Source organism: Homalodisca vitripennis, unplaced genomic scaffold (assembly GCF_021130785.1).
Source record: "Homalodisca vitripennis isolate AUS2020 unplaced genomic scaffold, UT_GWSS_2.1 ScUCBcl_626;HRSCAF=3045, whole genome shotgun sequence".
Lineage (NCBI taxonomy): Eukaryota > Metazoa > Arthropoda > Insecta > Hemiptera > Cicadellidae > Homalodisca > Homalodisca vitripennis.
The window spans coordinates 1,096-26,856 of NW_025776736.1; the positions used below are offsets into that span (position 1 = coordinate 1,096).

Sequence of the window (25,761 nt, forward strand, 5' to 3'; positions counted from 1 at the left end):
TTAAATTGATCCATAAGAAATAAATTTATGGTTTTAATTCCTTATCATCAGTGAATGAAAAGTGTCACCCAGTAATATCTATAATTAGAAAACAACTAACTGGAATATTCTATTTTGCGTTCCAGAAAGCCAAGGGAGAGAGTGTCTGGGACTGACCAAAGATCTCGAACTGCTGGGAGTGACGCAAGAGCAACTAAAAGGATTCACTGAATCCTGTGGACATGAAAACTGTCAAACCAAAGGGTCTGGTTATTATGGCAACAACACGGTGACCTTGAAACAACAGCTGGACATGTTGTGCTACCAACTGGAGGACAAGCTGAGGCTTGGCCAGATGTTTGATAAGAGGTCAGATTAATTGTGTTAGCTAACTTTTTTGTTTACAACTAATCGTGGCATTTTAAACATTTTATGGGGAGTAGTGAATAGTTTTTAAATCCTTTGTATGAGATCGATTATGCATAGATTAGAATGAGTGTAAGCATTCTGTGTAGTAATGTTGTTATTATTTAAGGTCAACAGGTCCTTAAGACCAGGTGACCTCAACAACAGGTCCTTTCAGACAGATTGTTGAAATTCCTTTTATTGATGATACAGGGTGCTTAAGAAAACAATTTTCTGAGGAGCGAGAAGTACGCACTGGAGTTCCCCAAAGGCTCCTCCGTACTTGGTCCTTTATTATTTTTACTATTCATAAATGACATCCATCGAAGCGTGAAAGGTTCCAAGTTGTTTTTGTTTGCTGATGATACCTCCTTGGTCATCTCTGGTTGCAATCGAGCCGAGCTTGAAATCCAAACCTTTGTTCAGGCCAGTAATTTGCTGCAGTGGTTGGGTGAAAACTCTCTGTTTGTAAATACATCTAAAACCAATTTTCTTGATTTTGGAATTAGAAAGTCTGCTAAAACGTTGATTGAATCTCAAAAACATTATGATTGGAGAGTCAGAAATGTGTCCTTCTTTGAATGTTAATTATCTTGGAATTGTTTTGGATGATCAGCTAAACTTTTTTAGTCACATTGATAAAGTCACGAAAAAACTAAGCAGCTGCATATTTTTGATGTATAGACTATCCTGTTTTGCTAGTGAGGAAATTCTTTTGCTTACTTACTATGGCTGTTTTTATCCTTACCTTTGCTATGGAGTCTCTATATGGGGATACGAGAGTAAGAAAAACTCAATATGTTTTTTCGTCTCCAGAAAAGAGCTATACGGATTATTTTTCAAGTTGAGTCGTTCCCAGTCTTGTAGAGGTTTCTTTCGCAGTAATAATATCCTTACGTTCCCATCCATTTATATCCTTCAGTGTCTTTCTTTTTACAAAAAGTATCCCCACCTTTTTTCAGTCAACGTTAATCCAGCCCATAATTACTCCTTAAGAAAAAGAAACAACCTAATCCTACCCTGCCATAAAACATCTTTTTTTTGAAAAACAAAGTCTTTACTCCTGCATCCGCCTTTTTAACTCTTTGCCATCCTGCTTGAAAATTGTTGTTGATGATAGGGAATTTCAAAATCGTCTGAAAAAATTTCTTATTTCGAGAGAATATTACAGTGTCCGGGAATACGTTGAGGATAATAAATTGTAGATCACTCCTGTTATATTGATTTGGTCTTGTTGTGTTTGATCTGTCAGTAGTCTATACTTTAAGTTAGGATATTATAATTTTCTTGACGAATGCCTATGCATGTTATGTTTTTGGCAATAAATGAATTGATTGATTGATTGGTCCACAAATATTCACTATGAAAATAGAATTAATGTAAGAAATTTATATTTTTACAATCTTGTTCCAGAATTAATGTAAGAAATTTTATATTTTTACAATCTTGTTCCAGAAGCGCAAATTCTTTTAATTCTTGAAATGGAAAACTTTAATTCAACTCTTAATACAATTTTAGATTAGCCCTGCCAATGTTTGTTTTGTAAACTATTGAAAAACGAATAAAGGCCCAACAGAGTAAGCAGTTTTGTTATTAAAAAAAAAAAAAGTAAAGAATGTCTTGTTTTACCAGGCGAAGTTAGGGCTAAGAAGCCCTCTCTAAACACTTAACCTGGGGACCAACGGCTTAAAGGTGACTTCCGAACCACCACCAATGGCCGGGCAAGGCGGGCCGCTTGCAAGGACAGGATCGCTCAGCGGTCACCTGTCCAAACAGCAGCCACGCTCGGCGTTGCTTGATCTGGTTATCTTGTGATAACCGCTGTACCCACTACACTGCGCCATTGGCATTTGGTTATTGTGAGCTAATAAATTTAATACTGAAAACCAATGTGTGTACAGGCAGGAGAGGTTCCTGACATGGACAACGGGTGTGGGGCGGCGGTTGGAGAGCCTGGCAGTGAGCTGCGGAGAGCCAGAAGAGGTGCTTCGGAGACTGGAGACTGAGCTGGAGGCAGAAGTGGTGCTGAGGCGGAGAGAGGTGGAGTGGCTGCGGGGGGCAGGAGCTGAGCTGGTAGAAGCGGAAGGGCTGGAGGCCACACCTCGCCGAGCCGAAGTCAAGGCAAGAGTCTCCGCTGTGGAAGATGCCTGGGACAAGGTGCAGCAGATGACAAGTGCTCGTGCAAACAAGTTACGACAGATCATCGAGGTAATTTTTTTAATACTTGTACCATGTACAACTGTTATACTATTTGTTCATTAAAAAAAAATTAAATTCCAGTTTGTAATTTAAAATTTTTATTAACACTGTACAGTAGTATCAGATCATTATCATGGTTCCAAGATCAGACTCTATGTCACTTGGTAGCTACAGATCCTTTGATGAAAATTAAACTATTGATCATGACAAATCATAAATTACCACAAAGAAAAATTTGTTTTAAATTCTAGCAACTTATTTTTATTTCGTTGTTTAATTTTTCATAAAAGTAAAACTATTAACTTTAACTATTGCCATATATATTGGAAGATTACAGTTTACAAGCAATGCATAATCAGTCATGAAATACATAAACCACTAGACTGCTTTGATTAATTTTTAGTTTTTGTTTCCAAATTAAAAAAACTATGATTTATATTTCTATACTACTTTTTTACGCATTACTTTTCTTTTCCTATGTTGATTATTATTTCATTGCTTTTTTATACCCTAACTATTTATTCCACCATAAAAGTGGCTTTGTTTATCTTAATAAATATAATCACTAATTTTAATATTCAGTATTAATTATTTCAATTTCATTTTCAATAACTTAACAATAATTAGTATTACAACAAATAGTAATATTAAATATTTTACTAACAAACTAATTGTTGTATTGTACATTGAAAATAAACTTATTTATTGCAAGTTACTTACATATTAGTAAATATTTTTCTGAACAACATAAATTTTATCAAAAATTATCTGCTCTGATGATTGTCTTTATTTTGTGGTATAAGAACAATACTAAAACCCTAAACCAAGGTGAAATATCTTTGAGATGTTATTTTTAAAGTTTTATTTCATACATACACCCCACTAATTTTTGATTTTCCAATATTATTCTAATTATTCAACAAAATATTGTCCATTGTTATTCAGTAAAATGCTTGGTTATGAAATACTGTATATGCTACACAAAAGAACCCTACTGCCAGTTGGATGCATTTAAAAAATAATTTACATTAGAGATGTTAAAAAATCTGTAACCAAAAATAAGGAAGTAAAACGGTTTTTTAAATTGTTCTTGTACAAGAAAACAAACACTCAAGATTATTTCAGTACTGTTGGTCTTTAAGAGAATAAATCTCTATAATGAAAATATAGATAAAAAAGATTGCTATTATTCTATTATTGACAACAAATGGGCAAGTGTTATCACTTACTGATTAGAAAAGGGGCAGAGTTATTCCAGCAGGGAGACCAGTAACAGTCTTGTGTGTGTGTGTACATTCCCAAACAAATCTATTCTGCATTTACAATGGATTGTCATCACATACATGTTCAACATTCTAGAAGTAAGCCTGTCAAACTTTCCTGGATTATTTTCCAACAATTCTTCTGCACAGTCATTAATTGTTGCAATTCAATTTTCCTAATTTAATTTTTATAAACTTAAGTTTACAATTACTGAATTATTTTACCTTTTTTGTGAGAGTCAAAAAATCAATTCATTGATATTTCAGGGGATGAGTGTGCTGGAGCAGAGGATGGAAGTGCTCCGCAGTTGGCTGCACTGTATAGAAGTTCAGTTGGCAACACCCGTCATCCTAGAGACTTGTACAGAGGCTGGCCTCAACAAATGCCTGTCTCATCATGATGTTAGTATCTTCAAGCTACATTAATTTACACTAGTATTATTGTATGTGTTCAGGCTACCATAGTTAGAAAAAGGTTTTAACAATGGAGGTGTTGTAATTATACATAAAGTAAATCATTACAATATTTAGACTAAATGTAATTAGTTTGATAAATTTTTTATAATTGTCTGTGTAAACCAAAGCTTCTTAGTTTTTGTGTGTATCAAAATAACAATTTTAATTTAATATTTTGTTGCCTAAAAATTATAAAAACTCAAATGTAATGTTTTTTTAATTATGATTTAGACATATTAGGTCATTGTTTAAATATTTGGATTTTAAATTTAGGAACTGTGAAGATATATTTTCAGTATTGGTCTGCTGTAATTATACCTATTAGACTGCTTCACCTTGTAGCAAATTGTACTTTATTTTTCTTCTAACATAATATTTTTGGTATATTTGTACCATCTTCAAACATCTTAGTTCATAGATTTATACATCTTCAAACTTGATTCATTGTCATCAAATAAGTAGTAGAATAAATGATCTTATTATTTATCATTTTATTACAAATTTAATTTTGATTCTTTATACTTGACACATTTTATGACTCTAATGTTTAGACTTGCCTTTAAAATATTCAAATAAATTAGTTCACAGGATTTTTTTAACAACAATTTGTAAATAGCGAGTTTTAAAAGCTCATCCTGTTAACATAATCTTGTAAATCAGTTTATGTCTAATTGTACAATGACAGTGAGGTGTGAGTTGAGACTAATTAGTCTGTATGTGTGCAGGCTCTCACCAAGGACATAGAGCAGCACAGCGGACCTGTTGGTGATGTGCTGAACCACTGTGAAGTGCTGCTCAACGACTGTGACTCAGCAAATGTACAACTGAACACCGATGGCATCTCCACAGCCATGCAACTCCTCGAGCGCAGGTACAATTGTGACCTTCAATTATTTTTGTGTGCGATCAAGCAGCTTCTTTTTATAGAGTTTCAGTATTTTTTGTTCAACGGCATTCATTTTTGTATTTTAAAATGCTTTCCTTAGGAACATTTGTGTGTTCTTTAGATTTAAAATAGATAATTAAAATTAAAACTTATCTTTATTGATTCTTACACAATTCTTGCTTAAAAATAAGAATTTTGACAGAACTTTGTTTTATATGACATTAAAATAAATGCGATGACTAGAAATATGCTGTTGCAGGTGGAAAAATGTGTGTGTGGTAGTAACGGAAAGGAAGGCACGGCTGATGTCTACCTGGCGGCTACTGCAGGAAGTACTGCGGTTATGTGAGGAGCAGACAGAGTGGCTGCAGACGCAGACTGACACCCTCGACAATGTCCAAAGGCAGACGGACTGTTTGCAGCTACAAGCCTTGCCCACCCTCATTGGAGATGTTGAGGTTAGCATTATTAACAATCCAAATGTTGTCGAGAGTACATTTTTTAAGATAATAGATTTGTAGTTGAAAAAATTAATTATAAATTTTAATCAACTTTTTAATGACATACTATTACATTTTAACTTCGATGAAAATGTTCTTATAAAACAAAATGTTTATTTAAAAGTGAGAAATTATTTTTATTGCAATTAATAAACATTATTTTACAATCCAAACTTTCTTAATGTCTGAAGAACTGAACTAATTTTCCCGATTTCACTTTTTTATTCAATTTATAGATTATTAAAATGATGTAACCATTTAACACTCTTTGATTAATTTTATGTGATGGCAGAAAGTGATAACGGAGGTAGAGTGTCGACGGCCAGCACTGGACCTGCTACAATCCTCGTACACCACCCTGGCCACGCAGAGCTCACTGGACAATCTGACAGCGGAGGTGCGTGGGCGAATAACCGAGTGGTCGACCTTGCGTACACGGGCAGACGAGCTACTGGCCGTACTGCGTAGCAGACAGCAACGATGGCGCACATTCACAGAAACCCAGGGCGCAGCCGTTTTAGCTCTCACGGATGTTGATGTGCGGCTCACACAGATAGATCTACTGGAGACTGACAATGTTGATGACAGTGACCTTGACACGCACAAGAACAAACTCAAGAGGTTGCTGGTGAGTATAGATCTTTTAGTAGTTTTCTGTGCCATACATGGACTCTTCATCCTAAATAAATATTTCGCTTCCTGAAGAATTGAAGAATGCTGCAAATTCGGCTTTGCACACATCAATCTTTTATTTCATGCAATATTATATGCAACATTACAGCTTTAGCGTGAAAGTAAACATGATAAAATTGATATAGAAAAGTAATTTTTCAGAAAATATCTACATTGAGTTTTTTAGTACTGTTATTAGCAATTTTAAACTAATGTGCCTTTTAAGTTTCACTCTTGTTCCTTTGTACGTGTTCGAGTAGAAATCTATTCAATTATATTATAAAGGTCTAATGCCTATTTATTACTATATCTATATATATAAAAATGAAACTGTTCGTTGTGTAACAGCATCACTCACAAACGGCTGGACGGATTCGCCTAATTTTTTTTTTAATTTGTTCGTCTTGATCTGTAGAAGGTTATAGTATACTTTTTATCCCTTTCCCGATTCAGGATTCCGCCCCACTGGTTACAGAAATACCCGTAAGAAATGCATTGCAGCAAACATATGTTATTAAGTGAAAGAGTCTTTTCAAATTTTTAATCAGCTGTTCTTTGTAAACATATATAATGCGACAAAAAATATATTTATATATAAATTTCTTTACACTTATAGTTTTAAAGCATAGAGTAAGCTTAAGAGAAACGACAAATTTTGTTTAAACTGTTTCTGCAATCATAATATATAAAAATGAATGTTTGTGTGTTTGTCCTTTATAGACTCAGAAACTATTGGACCGATCACTATGAAAATTTGTATTTTTCTATGTAGAAGGTTTATACGCAATGCCCATTGATGTAACTAACCACCAGGCTGTACTGCAAGATATAAAAGTTATCAAAGCGCCTGCACATTATAAACTGCAATTACAACACAGTAGTTACGTATATTAAAATATCCAAACACTATTTGAAGGCAAAGAAATATACGGGCAAAGCTTAAGAGACGCGTGCGAAGCCGCGGGAAACAGCTAGTTGATAATATAACATTGTACATACCACAAAAACAACACGGTGTGTGTAGTAACTTCTAAACAAAAATAAATCGCTAATGTTGTTGAAATTTACAATTCCTCTATTAGAACTTGAAAAATATTACTCTATTCTAAACTGTGGTTCTCTTAAATAGTAAAAGAACCATAAAAACTACAATCACTTGAGTTAGTGGGTGTAGGGACTTCCTGTACAATTACCTCGTATTAGTTGTAGTAGTGTATATGCTGAATCAAAATATACAGTATAAACCAATGATTAAACACAGCATTTGATATCTTATGTTTTAGTTTGATTTTATGTGTTTCTTCGATTTTAATATTTTATGACAACCTCAATAAATGAATAAATGACTTCTTCAAGGCCTTATTCAAGATCATTGTACATTTTTTAAATCAATACCAATTAAGTATTGCTTATAAATATTACTCAACATATTTACATATTTAAAACCTTATATCTGATTAATAGCCATACTGACTAAACCTTTTTACATTAATTTCTAGGTATTAATCATTAAACATAGTAGTTTTGTGTAACTGGTAGGTGATGAGTTAATTAAAATAAATATTGCGGCTATCAAAGTTTTCTCACCTATCCATTACATTGCCTTATCATATCGAAATCCCACAAGTCAGTGACTCTGAATTGTATTCTTACAAGGTCCTGAAGAAGGAGCTGGAGAGTCACGGAGATCTGCTCAAGACGGCAGACCTGCTCGGACTGGAGGTGATGAATGGCTGTGTGCCTTCGGATGTGCCCAAAGTACAGCAGCTGGTCGATGAGTATCAGCTGTTGTGGAAGGACATCACAGAGCGCATGAAGCAACTCATTGATGCCACCAAGGAGGAGTGTCGCAAGAGAAATGTAATTGATTGTTTATACTTTACTTATTGTTATACTTATACACCTTCACTGCAACACAAGTCATGTACAGACTTTAGTACAGCAATAATAGTAGTAAATTGTGTTCACTGCTTTCAATGTCTTAGAAAGCATTAATAATAATCTTCATTTCGGTAAAACTGTTTCAAAAAAAATGTGTACATTTTTATTTTTGATTGTTTCAATCAAAATCGTTGAATTTTGAAGGGGATTGATGTCTTATCAATTCAACAAACACATCATTGTTCTGTCACTGTATTAACCCTTAAAATGTAGTTACAAGATGTGAGATAAATATAAAATCTGTGAGGACGTGTCTCACCTTGTTCAGATAAAATCATCTCTAATCTTCTAGCATTCCAAACATATATTATAGTTATTACTCTCATCTGGACAAAACTTCAGTGATAGTTTCCGTAAAAAATAATAATTAAATTGTCTCAGCCCACTAAAAGTTTGTAATTTTTATAAAAATTTTAAGAGGTAATACTCTATAAAAATGCATAATGAAACCAAATTAACTATAAAATTAATTTACTGTAAAAAGTGTATATTTATAGAAGTGTGCAAATTCTTTAAAATTATCTGGTTTGATTTGAATATAAAATTCCCCTTATCAGGACATATGTCACTCAGGTTTCCAGTCACTAGTAGTTGTTATCAAAAGTATCACTGAAGTGATAACTAGTGCTTATGTGCTTGAATCTATAACACAACATAAGCGAGTTGGCACGTTCAATATTTGTTTGTTACATTCTGTTCAAGATTGATTAAAAACAATGGTAAAAAACAGTTTATGATACACTATAATTATTTTTATGTACATTTAAAATTAAGGACATTGAAAATGTATGTTTACATTTAACATCAATAGTTTTTTTGAATTATTAAAATCCCTTGTTATTATATACTTTTGCTTGAACTTGTGAAGAATTATTGAAAATGCATGCAATCACAAAAATGTATTTTGTAAATTAATAGAACAATTTACTTTGGAATTTTAAAATTTAAAAATATAGACTGGGAAAAATATTGCAACAGTAATGATGAAGAAGACTTTCAACTGTGTTAAAAGACTACTATAACAGAAATATGCTCTGACCAACTATTATGTATTAACCTATTTGTGGCAGGTTGTCAATGAGGAGGTGCAAGTGGAAACTTTGAAGTTCGAGACGGATACGTCAGTGCAGGTGAATACCCTGCCAGCACCACTGCTGCGTAGAGACGCATACATCTACGAGCTACAAACAGCCATACGTGAGTGCAATGCCAACCTCGACTCCCTTGCCGCGCTTGATAAGCTCACCACACAAAGCGCTGTAAGTATCCCAAACACCTTTTTTAATTGAATATCATTGTTTTCTTCCAACTTAAGTTGCATTTAAATTTTGACAAAGTCTCTACCATAATAAGATAATCTAATTTTATTACGTAATTGTTTCTTATCATTTCTCCTAATCCAAAATTTAGCTAATAAATCAGTGACAGCTTGAGAATCCAATTTTGGCCTTCTCTACTGAACAAATATTGGTTGAAATCACTCAGAACTCGATAACATTTTAATTTTGTTTCTGAATAGTTTAATTAACACTAGTTTCATTACATACAAGTAAAAATTAAAAATTACTAAATTTTATATTGTAGAAAAATTAACATGGTTGCTATTGCGTATGCTCATTACATCTCACACTAGTTCAGTGGATGAGCTGCAAAACACACTTGCATCTCTTGCAGTATTTATTTCTTACTATTTTCTTCAACACCTGTTAATTAATTAAAATTATGGTACATATCAGAAAGTGTTTTACTGTCTCACTATACTTTTCATTTTTGCTTTGGTTTACCCTTTTGCAGTCAGGTAATGTGCTTATTACAAGTTCTCAAACTGACAGGTTTTTCATCAGAGGCATGTCTTCAAACAGCCAGTTCAGTTTTACAGAAAAATTCATATCATTGTTATTTATGTTCATACACAGCTTTTTATGTTCTATGTTATGTTTTATGTTCTTTTGCCTTTGTTAAAGAAATTAGCAGTAAAAAAAAGTATTAAAATGTTCTATTTTAGAATGAAAAATTTTTTTTTAGTTTAATTTGGTACAGAAAATGTGCTAAATTTTTTTTTTTTTTTTTTTTTTTTTTTTTTTTTTTTTTTTTTTTTTTTTTTGAGGCAATTGATTATCAGAACATATTATACAATTTTGTGTAATAACTTTGAAATTGCAAAATAAATTGTCTCTGTATTGGTGACTATTTCAGAACACCTTCCATCACGAGGTTCATCCATTTCTGATGTGAACATTAATTGGATTGCCTCGTCACCATGAGGAGAACTTTTTACTGCTATTTAGTGTTAATTTGTGGCCACTCGCTAATGCAGTATGAAGGCTGGTGGTGGAGCAGTGTGGATTGACTCTGGAAGAAGTCTGCAATCAGCAAGTAGAGACTCTGGTGACAAGTCATGTTTTGGTGTTGCAGGGCAAGTGTGTGGCTGCTTGTCAGTCCAGTGTGGACCTGGTTAGACACCTGAGTGGACTGCTGGTGGAGCAGTGTGGATTGACTCCGGAAGAAGCCTGCAGCAAGCAAGTAGAGACGCTGGTGACACGTTATCAGCAGTTGCTGGCTCAGAAGCAGGCCACAGACAGAGAAGACCAAGAAGCCAGGTGGGTGCTTTATCAAGAGTTGGCTTGTCTCTGTCTGGCCATGACTTTGGACATGAGTTGACAGCAACAGCATCCTATTATAGTTTTTTGTCTTTTGCATGTTCTCATAAAGAATTTATTAAATGGTTTTGTTAAAGTAAATGATTTAAAATTGGTTTTTTTTGGACTCCATGGTCTCCAATGAAACCTAACTCTAAGAATAGCTTTTGCTGATCACTAATTGACAACATAAGATTATCTGTGTTTATATTTTTAATGTAAGTGCGGCTGTGTGAATATTGGAATTTCGAAACAGTATACGAATGAATACTGATATGATAGTATTGGATTATTCAATTGGAGCTGATTGTATTTAGAAGAAAAACTATTATTAACTATTATTATTATTGTACTATAGAGCAGGAACGTACATCTACCACCAATGAGGAAGAAAAAAAGAGTCTGTGATAGCGATTAACAAATTTGTCATGGGATAGAATGGGTAGAAACAGCTATAATTGTAATAATTTTACTATATCTTGCCTTTGAAGTTCTGGAAATGTCTGTTGACTTGACTCCGTAACATGGTATGGGGACATAAGTCAGTATATGTTGGCATTGCTATGCCAGGCAGTGAGCGCACCACCTTACATGCTTGACATATCACACTACACACTCATTTGATTAAAAGTTACAGTGAAAGTAACTTGTGACTGTATGGTTATGATGCAAGTCCAGTAAAACTTGTTAAAGAAAACATCAATGAACATTTTTTATAACTTTAAAGGTGTTTGCCTTCATAGTAATTTCGTGGGTTTAGAATAAAAGGGTACTAAGTGCACAATCCTAAAATTTTCAGGAGGGAGCATCAAAGATTTGACATATCGGTTTGAAATTGTTTCAGGCTCAAATAACTTGCTTGTAGATTTTTTAAATGCTATATCATCTAAAAGTTTGAATTATTCAATTAGTTAGTGGTAAATGATTAAAGTTCTTTTAAAAAATTAAACTTTTGTTTTCAGTTAGAACCTTATTATTTTTAATATTTTAATAATATAACATAAAAAGGTTCCAAGAGGTAGTTAGAACTATTTTATTTAACTTTTTTTTATGTGCTTATTTAAAAAAGTTCTATTTACTAGTTAGAACTATATTAATCTAAAATATAAGCAATCATTTAATGTAAGACAGTTCAATGTACCACTTAGAACTCTATTAAATTAAATGAAATCACAATATTATTTTTTCCACCTTTCAGTCATAAGATTAATTTCTAATCTTATAACACCAGAGCATCATATTTGAATAGGTAAACAAAATAAACAAAAACTACAATTAGTATAGTTAATTTTATTATTAACAATGTCGGTATAAAAAATTTACAAAACTGCACTAATTAACTTAAGTGCTATGTCTATCACACCTGGATTGTGAAAACAGTAAATAAAAATATGATATTTCTAAGAGAGTTTTCAACACAATGTTTAGTGAGCATTAAGAATTACTTGATAATACTCCCTATCTACTATAGGCATAAATCTTTCCATTCTTTTTAAATCCCTCTTCTTTTCTGGCTTCAGCTTTATAATGCCTTGTACTGTTCCAGGTTCTTCATAGCTTATATATTCTGTTAATCTTTCTGAAGTCTTTCTTCTTTTTGATGTTCTCATAGTTGGTTTAATGTTGACATGCTTCATTTCTTGCCCATGTAATTCATTATACTCAACCAATCCAAAGACTTGGGATAGTTTTAGTGAACTTATAAGTGTAAAGGGTATCAGTTTCATATTGAGCTCTTTACTGGATGCTGCAAAGTCCAAAAAGTCATTTTCTGTCATCTGCAAAACAAACATAAGGATTTTTCCGGTTAACAATTTTCAAAATTCTCATCAGACTTACAGGCGAGAAAAACTCAGTACCACTAAACGCTTTTTCAATGTGGCTGTGAATGTTGTCTACTTCTTGGACAGCTCCATGACCAGGTGTTGAATAATTCATTGTAATCGATGTGAGTTGAGGATTGTTTTTAAGAATCAGCATCATAGCCCCCGTCATCATTTGATTTCTGTTTTGAGGAACACATGAGTCACTCCAAGTTATCAAGTTGTCGGTTTCTGGAAAATCTAGCAAAACTTTCTTCACAATTTTATATACAGCGCTGGCAATATCATTGCCTGTACGACCACCTGTTACCTCTGTCCACAGAGCACAGTAAACTTTCTTACCATTTTTTGTTTTCAAATGGGCAGTTAAGTTGTAAACATTTAATTTACTAAAGTAAAAAAAACTGCTAATCTCAGCTCTTGGGCAAGTAATTACATTTTGTAAGTCAAAACTTAATACAGTAGCATCAGAGTTTTCACGATCTTTATGTCTTGCTTCTCGCATAGCATTTTTCTCTGCTACATGAAGTTGGTATTTTTTCTGAATCTGCAGGCAACTTCTCTTTAAGACTCACCTTGTGCTCTTCACACGTGTCACAGCGATCACTTTTTGGAAAATGGAAATCCATGTTAAATTCTGTTAAGAATATTCTCCTATACATACTCTCTTTAATAATAGTATCAGGATGTTTTTCAACAAAAAGAGAATACATCTTAGAAATATTTAATGAACTGTCTAAATACTGTTTAGAGGAATTCTTTCTGCAGTAATGTGATTCCACAACTGGGAAGGATTTTATATGTATCCTGACATCATTTTTAGCGTAAGCAGGAATCACAGTACTTTTGTTATGTCCTCTTTGGTCATTTTTTGGTAGGTCAGTCTCAGGGTCTTTCTTAAGATGGACATTATAAATTGGTTTCTGAGAAATGCTTAAAGTGCTTAAAAAGAAGGTTTTTACAAACCTGGATTCTTTCATTGTTAATATTAAAATAGTATCGAAAAGAAAACTGACGTCTTGATACAGAGTTTTCAACACCTTTATTTTGTTTTCTGGCTGTTAGCGATCTTTCAGTAAGATTTTTTAAGAACATGTACTTCTCATTTTGCGTCTTTAAAGTATAAAAAGCCTTAAATACTGCCTGTCTTTCATCGCAAGTAATCTTCTTATTGCAAAAGAATTTGCAATTGTTTAGGCAGTCTTTTTTTGTTTTAATTTCTTTCTTATGAATTAGTTTACCTTTTTGATTGATATATTCTTCCCCTGCCTGGTGTTTTCTTTTCCTTTGGTTTATTTTCCAGTTATCTGGAGTTTGTAATCTTTTCCTAGGCTTCTTCTGGACAGGCAAGCTGTCAATATCATCTGGAGTGCCTTCAGTGATTGTCTGTTGAATTTGTTCGTCCTCAGGAGTAGGGTGAGGAGACTTGTCCGGAGTAAATACCAAAGTTTGTACTGATTCATTAGAAGAAAGTTCTGTGACAAAATCACCTTCATTAATGCTTTGTGTATCTTCTTCAATAATTGTAACTACAGTTCCATCTAGTACATTTAAAAAGTCTTCTTGCACTTCGTCACAGTTTTGATTTGCTGTTATGACTATAAAAATGTTCCCTTCATCACTAAAAAGTTGCCTATCATGGTTGTCCTCAGCGAGTTGGTCATGACTGTCCTCAGCGAGTTGATCATGGTTGTCCTCAGCCAGTTGGTCATAGTAATTATCCTTTGTGGTTTCATCATGGTTGTTGTCTGTGATTTCATCATGATTGTCCTCTATGATGTCATGGTTATCCTCTGCGGTTTCTTCATGGATGTCCTCCATATATTGCTCAAGGTTATTGTGTGCACCATAATTACTGGAATAAAGAACACAGATTAGATTAGGTAGATTATAAATACAACCTAGGTAGGTAGGTTATTGCGTAGAACATGAAAATGCAAATACGTACTTATTCTTTACAAATAGCCTATCTATATTTAGGTAGTTATTGGTTATCTCAATAGGAGTTAATAATTAATTTGTACTGAATTTGGACTGTTTGTGTAATTTCATGAAAATTATTGAAATCCTATATTAACACGACTTACATTTCTGAGTTACTTGGATCTAGTATGTTTACACATTCAGTGGGATATTCTTCTACTTGTTCATCTTGGATGTCATCTCCTTGTTCATTGGGATCACCCTTTGTAGGAACATAGTTGTTGTTTACACATTGATCAAGATTGCTCTCTGAACCAGCATTGCTAAAATCAAAGAAAAAATTCAGAACATACATGAATAAAACTAATGGAATTATAACCAAATGAAAACACTATAGACTTTAATAGAAATTTTGATTGATAAAATCATAGCTATTTGAATAAAATACACAAATTTAGCATTCAATTTGGATTCTGGTATATAGCCATTTACCAGTTTTAATGTTGTTTTATCTATGTTAATGGTTTAGAGCAAAACATCAGTATGGGTTATTTTAGGTTAGATTTCTTACCTGTCAGAAGTGAAACTCTGATTTCTTGGAGCACACTGATCTTCACTATCATCTAGTGCCTCTAATATTTCACTATCGTTTATGGAACTCATATTAGTTATAAAACATCCCAATAAATAATATTACAGTTTCTAGGAAAACCGCAAGCAAAATAACCTTAATACATTGAATCAGGCTTTTACATCAGCTGATAGAACCTTACTGCATTGAAAAAGATAATTCATTTAAATAACATGGTTCCATCTGCAAATGGAACCTTATTGAACTAAAACTATTTGTTTTTGGGACCAATATGGTTGTAAGTTGCAGTTAGAACCTTCTTCAATTGTAAAAGAGTGACTTTAGCAGATAGAACTATCTTATTTTGCTTATTATTAAATTATCAGCTGACATAAACCAAAACAGATGTTTAGAATACATTCAGTTTGTCAGTTAGAACCTTATTACACCAAAACCTCATTTTATGAAAAAATGTCAGTTAGAACCCTTTTATTCTAAACCCACGATTTATAGTCTTGTCACTGGTAACAAATTAAAAGTTTGAATCTATTGCCTGTTTGCCAATCATGAGGATGTTAATGTAATTTTCTACTCACATTTCTTTCTTCTACAAATATTTAATATATTAAATGGTTAGTTTGATTGAACCCTCCATCATATCACATTTTCAGCTGGGAACCATAAAATCAGTTCACTTATTTTTCTATTTATTATATTATCAAAATAACACATATACTAATTCACAAATAGCTCCTAACTTGCAGTAATCTATCATGATTTATTCTTACATATAATGAATAATACAAGTATTTTATATAACTAAACAAGTATATCAAATATATAAACTGTTTTACTTCATACTTCAATATGCAGATATCTCTAAATTTAAAATAAACAACCCTTATGTAATACTTTACTTTTTAATAATCAATATAAGCTTCATCTTCAAGATTATTACTTCAATGACCTCCTAAGTAAAAATTACAGTATTTTTTATTTGTAATGTCTGAAGAATCAAGAATTATTATCTTTCAGTTAGTTTATTCTTGGATTCAATTTAGTGTAGTTCAATAAATTAACTTTAAACTTACATAACATTGTTATAAATGTTTGAATTAATAAATTTAACAGACTGGTTAAGAGTAATTAAGAGTGAATACTGGTAAGGTTTCCTCACAATAACCTTTTGCGGAGAGTACTATAAAACGTTTTTAACACCAATATGGGATTAATTTTATCAAACACAAATTTTCAAATCAAGCATCACAGATCTAAGAAATATAACAAATAGACTTTACCCAGTGAAAAAATTAAATTTGTTCCTATATTGAAACACTTAAAACAATGCCACGTTTCTTTAAATCTGATACTTTTCATCTGGCATACTACATTCACATGATAAATAGGCGTTCTGTTTATTTTAATGATGTTTTCTCTTTGAGTTAAAAGTAGTAGATACTCGTTTCTGGATGTGGCCTACTGATAAACTGATTTCAAAGATGAAGGCACGTGATTGGCAATGTAAAAATGTCATTTTAAACGTACATTCAATTGATTTTGCATTTCATTTGAACACTAGTGCATCCAAATAATATTTGAACTTTTCATTGCCTGTAACTGAGCTTTTTTAACTGCAATGCACTGGATGATATTGTACAAGCATGATGATTTAAATTATATGAGTTCTATTCACAGTTGAAGTTAAGTATATAACAAAAACTGGGTAATTCCACTATGAACAATATTCTACTAGCTTTGAAGCCATTAACAGATATTTTACTAACTGCATATCTCTTCTAAGTGTGCTTACGGTGTGTGACTTTTCGGTTTGTAACTTCTTCTTCTTCTTTTCTACAGGTCTGCTCACGAGGAGTCCTACACATTTTATTGTATACAGTTAAGTGAAATTCCATAACTAGTGGATTTGTTGGTGTTTTTGATGCTGTTGTCTAGACATTAATACAGTAACATATAAGTCTTAACTGTCTATTTGTCATTGTGTGCAGATGAAATAGGTTGTTTCTAAAATAAAAATTTCAGTTTTGTACTAAACAATCACTACAACAAAATCTTATTGAATTACTCTTGTAATCTCTAATTATTGGGATCAGTTAAGAATATTATCAGTAATAACAGAGTAATATTTATACTGAATGCATGAATGTTCTCAGTTTATTCGAGGTTTCAGCGAGTTCATAATGTTCAAATCAAATTTCAGAAACAATTTCTTGATAACTCTTGGTTGCAAGATGTTGATAAGATTAAAATAATATAGATGAATGAAAAAACTCAGATTAACATTTAGTTATTGTTTTTCTCAATACTATCTTTTTATATTCTGATTTCATATGCTGATATGCTCATCATTCAACTATTTGTGCTTTTTATTGCTAATTTTTCATATCACTATACAAGATAAACTGTGCTATTGCAAATATACATAAGGTTAATGATCATGTAACATCCTCAAGGTGGTCTTATTTAACTAATAATCATCATCCATACTATTAAAGAACTAAAATTGCTATTAATTATTAATTAATATCATATATTGTTTGTCCAAAATATCGTTTGCACAAAATTCTTAAGGATGAATGGAAGTTTCTACCTTACAAATAAGAACATGATGCTTATAAAGTTACAAAATAAGGAACTGGGTTACTGGTTTTACCTGTACTATTCCCTTATAGATGGGAAGTGTCTAGTTTAAAAAACACACACAACCATAGACTCCTTATTTTCTAAAAAAGGAAATTCTATAAAATCTGGACTATGTACCTATACAAGATAAGAGATAATAAAGAAAATAGAGCTGGTTTAATTTCTAATTTTGTACTGACTGGAAGTTTTATTATTCCTTAATTTTTTTATTCCTCTCTTATCTGTCACTGGGTACATCAATTTTGGACAAATGATATTCTCCAATTTTTCCACATAAATAATATTATTGTCTTAGTTTTTCATCACTGCACTTACTTATTTATCTTGATACAGTTTACTTGCATGATAAATGTATAAAACAGATTGTGATTATTTGACCTGAATCATGGTAGCCCTACCTGGTGCAATCCAGTTGTGTTTAATGACAATTATTTAAACAGTCTTTGTATTTTAATTTAGTGTAAAATGAATTTGTATTTCATTAAGACTGTTACCAGCAGATTCACATGTTAAAATGTTGAATGAAATTTGCTGAATTGTTCAAGACTAACAAGATTCACACTTAGCAAGCCATTTAACGAATCGTTTTTATCGTACAGATAAAGAGCTATTGCTTTTAATTATGCGTTTAAATTAAATTAAATTAGCACCAATAAGGCAATAACCTATTATGGTCTTTTCCATACCATAAATGAATTGGTTTTATTTTTAACAATAGAATAATTTAAAACTTTTATTGATTTATATTACTTTATATTAACGATTACCGTGTCACCTGTTGTTTAGTGAATCAGGCCGGTTCACTTGCCCTCTGTGTACTCGCCGTAACTGGAAGCAGCTGGATAATGACCTCTGGAGGCTCCAGAAGTGGCTGGATTATGCAGAAGGCACTCAAGCGACACAACAAAGTCCTCCCTCCAACATCAATCAACTGGAGGAAGTCATTCAAGATTACAGGGTAAGTTCCACTTCAGTTTCCTTTTTTTGAGCATTGGCGAAACTTCTATAGATTGTCAGCCTGTTTTTTTTGCTTGTTCAGGCAACTCCATAGTAATGGTGGAATAAATTTTTGAGTTCTCTCTTTCAAATCATTCAAATGTTTTACATATCCTTCAAGGAATGTAGGTGAGTGTAACTTCAGAAATAGTCACTTAGTAGACCACCAAATTCATTTTGTAAGATAAATCAGTGGTAAAGTCTAAGTCAATGTTACATAGGTTTAGTATAACAACATGACCTTATCAATGTTTTAATCAGACCTTCATTTAAAATTCAAGATTCAATCCATCAATATTCTACTTAATAACTCTTTTTAATTAACTATTGGGATAATTGAGGGAAGAACAGACATTGAACCATCACTATGTGTTACAACAGAAACACGACTTTTGAGATCTGGTTTTGAGCATTTGCCCTCTTTCTCATGTGTAATTTCCTAAAACATATGGTCAATAGATTTTTTAAATAGGATTTTTGTGTGTATTTACTATACGTCTTAGGATTTAATCCTGAAGAAACTAACACATACCAGTTCTTGAAATGCTTTCATTGTCCTTACATAATGATGGAAATTGTCTGTTATCCTGTTATTCTTTCTTACGAGACAGGGTTTTCTGACAGTATCTGACCACATTTCCTCCCTTTTTTGACACACGAGGCTCCTCCTTTCTGTCTTACCATTATCTCTCAGCTGATAAACATGAGCATTAGACTCAAAAGTACAGAGATACTTTGGTAGATACTGGTTTAAAATTTGGGCACATGCAAATAAAAAAATATGTTTTCATAAAATGTAACAATTTACGAATGGAATTCCAGAAGTTCTCATTGAAATGTTTTTAAATTTGCGTAAAATAAGAATAAAACCCCATATAGGGTGCCTTTCATGTCAACATGTCAGATATTTTGATTTTTTGTTTGTTTTTGTTTTTTTAAATAATATATATGTACAAGTCTCTAATAAAAGCCCATAGTCTCTTCATTATGATTCTATCTCAACTTATGAGTAATACAACTTGGATAGTGAATCTGTAGACAGCTTGTGACATCAGAGCTGTGTTTTACTAGGAGTTTCTGCTAGACCTTGACAGTCACAAGTCTTTAGTGGTGTCACTGAACATTGTGGGCAAGCATCTTGCTGAGCACACAGAGGATGAGGCACGGGCTCACGAGATGACAGAGAGACTCGCGGAGATCAATCGCCGCTGGGACGCTGTCTGCAACACTGCTGCCACCTGGGAGACTCGGTTGCAGACCGCACTGTTGCAGGTATGACAACCCTACCTACGAGGGAAATCAAACAGAAAGAAAGAAACAAATCTTGATAAAGAAAGAGCACGGAAGAATAGAGGCAGTTGTATCCAAACTAATCTCATAAAATCCCCCAAACCACTTTAAGTGTGGTAGATAGACATAGAGCACTGTGTTAGTGACATACAGCACCTCGTATCTACTCATTCATCATATATATTGGTCGCTCTTTCTATACCAGTCTATCCAACTTTGTACAAGCCAGCAGAAATAAAACAAAACAAACATTCTGGCTTGTAATACAGTTGCTATTAGATTTGTGACTACAACCTACATTATGTCTCATTGTGTTATCTAAATCTTGAATACCGATAGTATGAAATTTAGCATTGCTCAGTAAAAGTAATTATTCTTAATGGATTACGTCCAGGTAGATATCATACAGCTCTTCTCCGTACATAGACCACTCAAGGATGTAAAGTATTCCGTCTGCAATATGGACAAGGTTCTACACCGTATGGTCATACAGTATGATGGTACACACACATTGATGGTAACTACGCAATTTGGCTGCATAAGCGTTAATACATAGTTTTGGAATAGTCAACACAGGACATATGTTATATAATTATAATTATTATGTTGACAGCATTGTTTTTGTGTGCAGAACCCTGAATTCCACGACACAATAGAAGAGCTTGTCCAGTGGCTGGAACAGACAGAGGTCACCATACAGCAGATGGAGCCTGTCGATGTGGCCGACGGACTTTCTGTTATAGAAACAAAGTACAACAAATTTAAGGTAAACTCCGCCCACTAATCTGTATTAGTTTAAATCCAAATCCAATCAGTTATTAAAAAAAAAAAAAAACACTTATTTGATTAGTTGTTTTAAAATTAATAAAGTGTAAAAATATACAGTTATACATTTTTGGATGAACTCTCTGAAAATTAACTCTTCACTTCTCGCAAGACACAGATTACTATAAAGTCGTATGGTTAATGTCACTTTTTTATGTTCATATATTTATAAATTTAAGACCAGTTGCTGCCAATTTGGAAATTAAATATTCTATTGCGTATTATAATACCCCACAACTGTAGCTTCGGAACTTTGCAGGACCTGCGCCACGACCTGGAGGTGTGCGAGCCCCGCGTACTGTCACTACAGGAGGCAGCTAGTCACCTGCTGCGTCACAGACAGACAGAGGCGGACACCAGTGCCTGTGAGCGCCTCACACACTTGCGCCTGCGACTTCAGAGCCTCACCAGGCTTACTGACTCGTACCTCGTCAAGTTGGGAACTGTGCTGGGCAAGGACCCACTCACACATACATCCCTCGCCACCCTCTCCCACGAGGTCAGTCCACTTGTCATTATACGGTTTTATCTGGTTTAAATGGGTAAATTATTAAATGCATATTTAAAGAGCTCATTTCTAGTTAGCAGAATAGTTAAAATTGATCTGTGTATAACTTATCTAACTAGATTATTCAAACAGATAAAAGTCAATTGTTGTATTTTTACAATTTAACAGGTAATGCGTTTATATAAGGAATATACTTATTTACCTACTGTAATGACAAACATACACATGCAGTAGCAGCAGCTACAGTTTTTATATACCTAAATCCTTGCCATTTGGTGGAGTTTAATCGAACTGACTGCTATAAAAATTGCAATTAAATCATAATGCCTTATATATTTTAATATTTTTTTAAATCCCAAGAATAATTCATAGAAACCAATAATAGTAGTTCATAGAACACATGAAATGAGATAAAACAAGTTCTCCTTATCTCTTAAAATAATTTAATTGTTAACACTCAATTTCAAATTGGCTTTTCAGTTATCATCAAAGCAGTATTAACGTAATGTTAACAGTATTAATTGTTTATGTTAATATTTATTTCCTTGTGCATAACTTATGTGTTTTTCGAATGCAGTATTTATAATATGCACTAAAAAGCAGTCAGGAATTAGAAATGTGTAAACTGGCTTCTAAATTATGATATGAGTATACTACTTAATAATAATCTGTCCTTTTTCTATTTAAAATTTCATTTTTTTCCTGCATAACACATTAAAACAAAACATTGTAAAATTGTAATATAAAAGTGACATTAAATGTTGGAGATGCATTAAAATTGAGAGCTGTGCTTGATTTTTGTGTATTGAAACAGAGTCTAAATTAAACTTTATCATTATGTTCATCAGCAGTGGTTTATGCATTTCGGCATGACCTTGGATTAGCCTTGCTAATCGTTTTTGGAACAGCCGTAAATAATCAGGAGTTGATTGTATTTACATAATCATGAAGTAAACTCTAGCTGTAACTAACTGTGCACTGCATATGCTTCTCAACAATTTATTTCAACTTGTTCACTTAAAATTGTAATTTCTTAAAGTACAGCTTAACTTTTTGTTAAATAATAAAAATATATCTATGTTAATATTTCTATTGTTAATTTTGATTAACAAAAGGATTTACATTTAATACCTACTAAATGTCAAAATAAACCACTATAATAGAAATAAAAAATGAATAAATGAAAATTAATTTAAACTTTGTTAAACAAAAGTTTTAAACAGATTTTCCACAGTCTGCAGCTGTCCACAAAAATATGGATGAATGGGTCAGTAATTAAAGCTAGGAGCAAAGTATTGTAATATTAGGGAAACCATGTTTGTTTATTTCTTATGTATTTTCTTTGAAAACAGTATTATATGATTTATGTGACATTAATTTAGCATAACTTGCTCTTGGATTTTCTGAACTAATGTATTTGTCAGGATGCAAAACTGAGACTTGAGATTAATATAAGAAACTAGTTTGTGTATTGGTGTGTGGGAATGGTATGGTAGTGGCTGCCAGTTTTGCTCCTAGCTGCACTCCTTAGTCTGTAGTTGTTGTTGACACGTTTTAATTTATTTTTCCTTTTTCTTCTTTCTTTGATCAGCTGTTGGACCAAGCCGCTGGTGGAACCGTCAGTTCTCGATCCTCCACTGACCAGCTACACTCAAAGTAAATATTTTGTTTATTTGTTTCTGTATCTTTTATTTTATGAAAATGGTCATGTAACAGAGTCGTAAAAGTTGAGTTTACCAAATAAGTGTATGCATGTTTGGGTAAAAGAGTAAATTTAAGAAATATTGGAATTGTATGTACTCCATGTTTTTAGTTTTTAATTTTCTTAAATTTATTTTCATTGCTGCATGCAAGTAAAACATAACAATTTAATATTGTACATTGTCCACCACAAATACTGATAATAATGCAATTACCTCCAAAAATGACTTCTTCACTAATATAAAACAGATTTTAGTTTGGTTTGATTACATAAAATTGTCTTAATAACTAGTTGGAATAACCATAATTTTTATTCTTAATATTGTTACAACATTTTTTGTCATATTTTTGTGTAAGCCTATCTTTAATGCTAGACTGAAAGTAAAATATTGACCTTTATAATACTGATCAGTAATTAAAAATTAAAATTTTAAGTGAAATCAAAAGAATTAGATTATCTTACATGATAAAAATACTGGTTTTGTATTAATATTAAGAATTCATAAATTGCTTAATAATAGTTCTTTGATATGTTTTACGTTGTTTAGCGCTTTTGATTTAGGAAAATTTATATTTTTAATTTTTAGAATGGAATTTAAAAGATCATATTAATTATTTTACATGTCATATTGTAATAATTTTGGTTTACCATAAGATAATGTTTATACTTTATTAAGGTTGTATGTGATGTGTTGCAGCTGTGAAGGCATAGTGGACACCAGCGTGTTGGCGCGAGGTTACCGTTTCCTGGGGCGAGTGGTGCGTGCGTCGCTACCGATTCAGGCGCTGATGTTGGTACTACTGGGCGTCGCATCGCTCGTACCTATCACTGAGGAGGACTTCTCGTGCGGCATATCCCGCACGTTCGGGCCGACCCTACGTTACATCAACGGCCCACCACCCATGTAGACTGATTCCTTCACTACTTGACTACTTCTACCGGCTATGACTCTATGAGATAGAACAAATAGGCTGTGATACAATGATACCTAACCTAACATTCTCGGATAATTTAGTAAAACTATTTTTTTATTTCGGATAATGTACCACTGACAAAACTTAACATTGCCATCTAATCATCTTCCAAGGGTAAGGTTGTTTTTTATTTAAGATTTTTATCTCTAGTTGTAGTTCTTTTCGGGGTCTGCTAATAAATTAATTTGTACTAATGTTGTAAATTGAACATGTATTTGTTTTGTATAGCTTAAAAAAGTAATTGAAACTATTTTGTAAAATTGATAACTATTTAAAGTGTATTGTATTTGTATTAGTTTACTTTTCTATTTATATTTTGATACGCTGTTTTGAGCTGACCATTTGTAGACTTTCAACTGATGTGGGTGTGTGATACAGAGGTGTATTTTTGTACGAGAGTCTCGAAGAGGCGTAAATATGTGGAACATTTACACCTCGACGACGACATCTCCCTGACGACCAGAACTAAACGAAACGACTGCCCTCACACAACTTGTAATCAGATTACACAGTTGGTTTTGTTTCATTTCTGATCCTACTTTTTGAGAGTCAGTCCCGGTCCTAAGGGCCATCTTTAGTGCCTGCTCACTAGGAGAAATCTTGTTAATAGGTTAGTAACTGTTAACCCACAGTTTGAAAATTAGCTTTTTCAATTTTCTTTATAGATATAATTTTTCCTATTATTAAAAATATTCTTGGATCTGTATTATTGCAGTTGTAGGGTTGACAAAATACAAACTACAAAGTTATCTGTTAGTTTTTTAAAGTTTTAGACAAATTGTTTAGTGCTTATGATGATTTAAAATCTGTTCTATTGTTGTTTTAAACATAAAATGTTTGTTATTAATCAAGAAAGATGTAGTTTTTATTTTTTCAATGTCAATCAACTGTATTAAATTTTATGTTATTCAAGAACTATATAAAATAAAGTAAGCCATAACAAAATAATGTTTGTATTATTTCCCTCCAACCTGCAGGATATCAGTAAGCCTACACAATCTCCATCTGACTCTGCTTTATAGTATACAATTCAAAGGTTTGTGATGTGTTATTATAGGTTATTCAATATTAAATAAATATTTCTTAGTCCTATACTAATAAAGAGGAGGACCCAGTAGTAAACTAAATAGAGGTTATAACTAGAAGTATTTTTCCTTACTTCATACTTAACATTTGAAACAAAGGGTTTTGGATAAGTGATAGGATCACCATATATTCAATATTATTATTGGTCATTTATTAAAGAAGCAACCATGTCTGTTGTTTTACTTTGATTATCTAAATTAGATACAATATAGCTTCACTGACAAACACAAGACATTGACAGTTCAGTTAATCTCAATAAAATCTTGAAATTAAAATACAATAGAATATTCAATGAGCAAAATGTTAACAATATATTTGTAGGTATTTCTTTCAAACTATATTTATTGATTTTTATATATAAACACTCATCATAACTATTTTCCCTTGAAGAGTTATATATAGGATGGACGTGAGTGATTTCTCCATAATGTAAAGGCTCAATCTTAGTAATCATAGTTTGTGA

General features: G+C 32.5%; 1 protein-coding gene across 2 annotated transcripts; it reads left to right on the top strand.

Annotated features, from left to right (window-relative positions):
* Positions 1-279: 279 nt before the first annotated feature.
* On the top strand, positions 280-24,971 carry LOC124370875 (nesprin-2-like). Of its 2 annotated transcripts, XM_046829177.1 has the most exons (16): positions 280-348; positions 2,286-2,592; positions 4,113-4,247; positions 5,027-5,172; positions 5,447-5,645; positions 5,980-6,315; positions 8,016-8,219; positions 9,371-9,559; positions 10,716-10,900; positions 17,114-17,152; positions 18,704-18,875; positions 19,985-20,185; positions 20,835-20,969; positions 21,288-21,527; positions 23,128-23,192; positions 23,936-24,971. In XM_046829177.1, exons 1-16 carry the CDS (start codon positions 293-295, stop codon positions 24,144-24,146), a joined length of 2,820 nt encoding a protein of 939 aa, XP_046685133.1. In that variant the 5' UTR covers positions 280-292; the 3' UTR covers positions 24,147-24,971. The 2 variants fall into 2 exon arrangements, with proteins under 2 accessions (XP_046685133.1, XP_046685134.1); XM_046829178.1 differs by lacking the exon at positions 17,114-17,152.
* Positions 24,972-25,761: the final 790 nt, after the last annotated feature.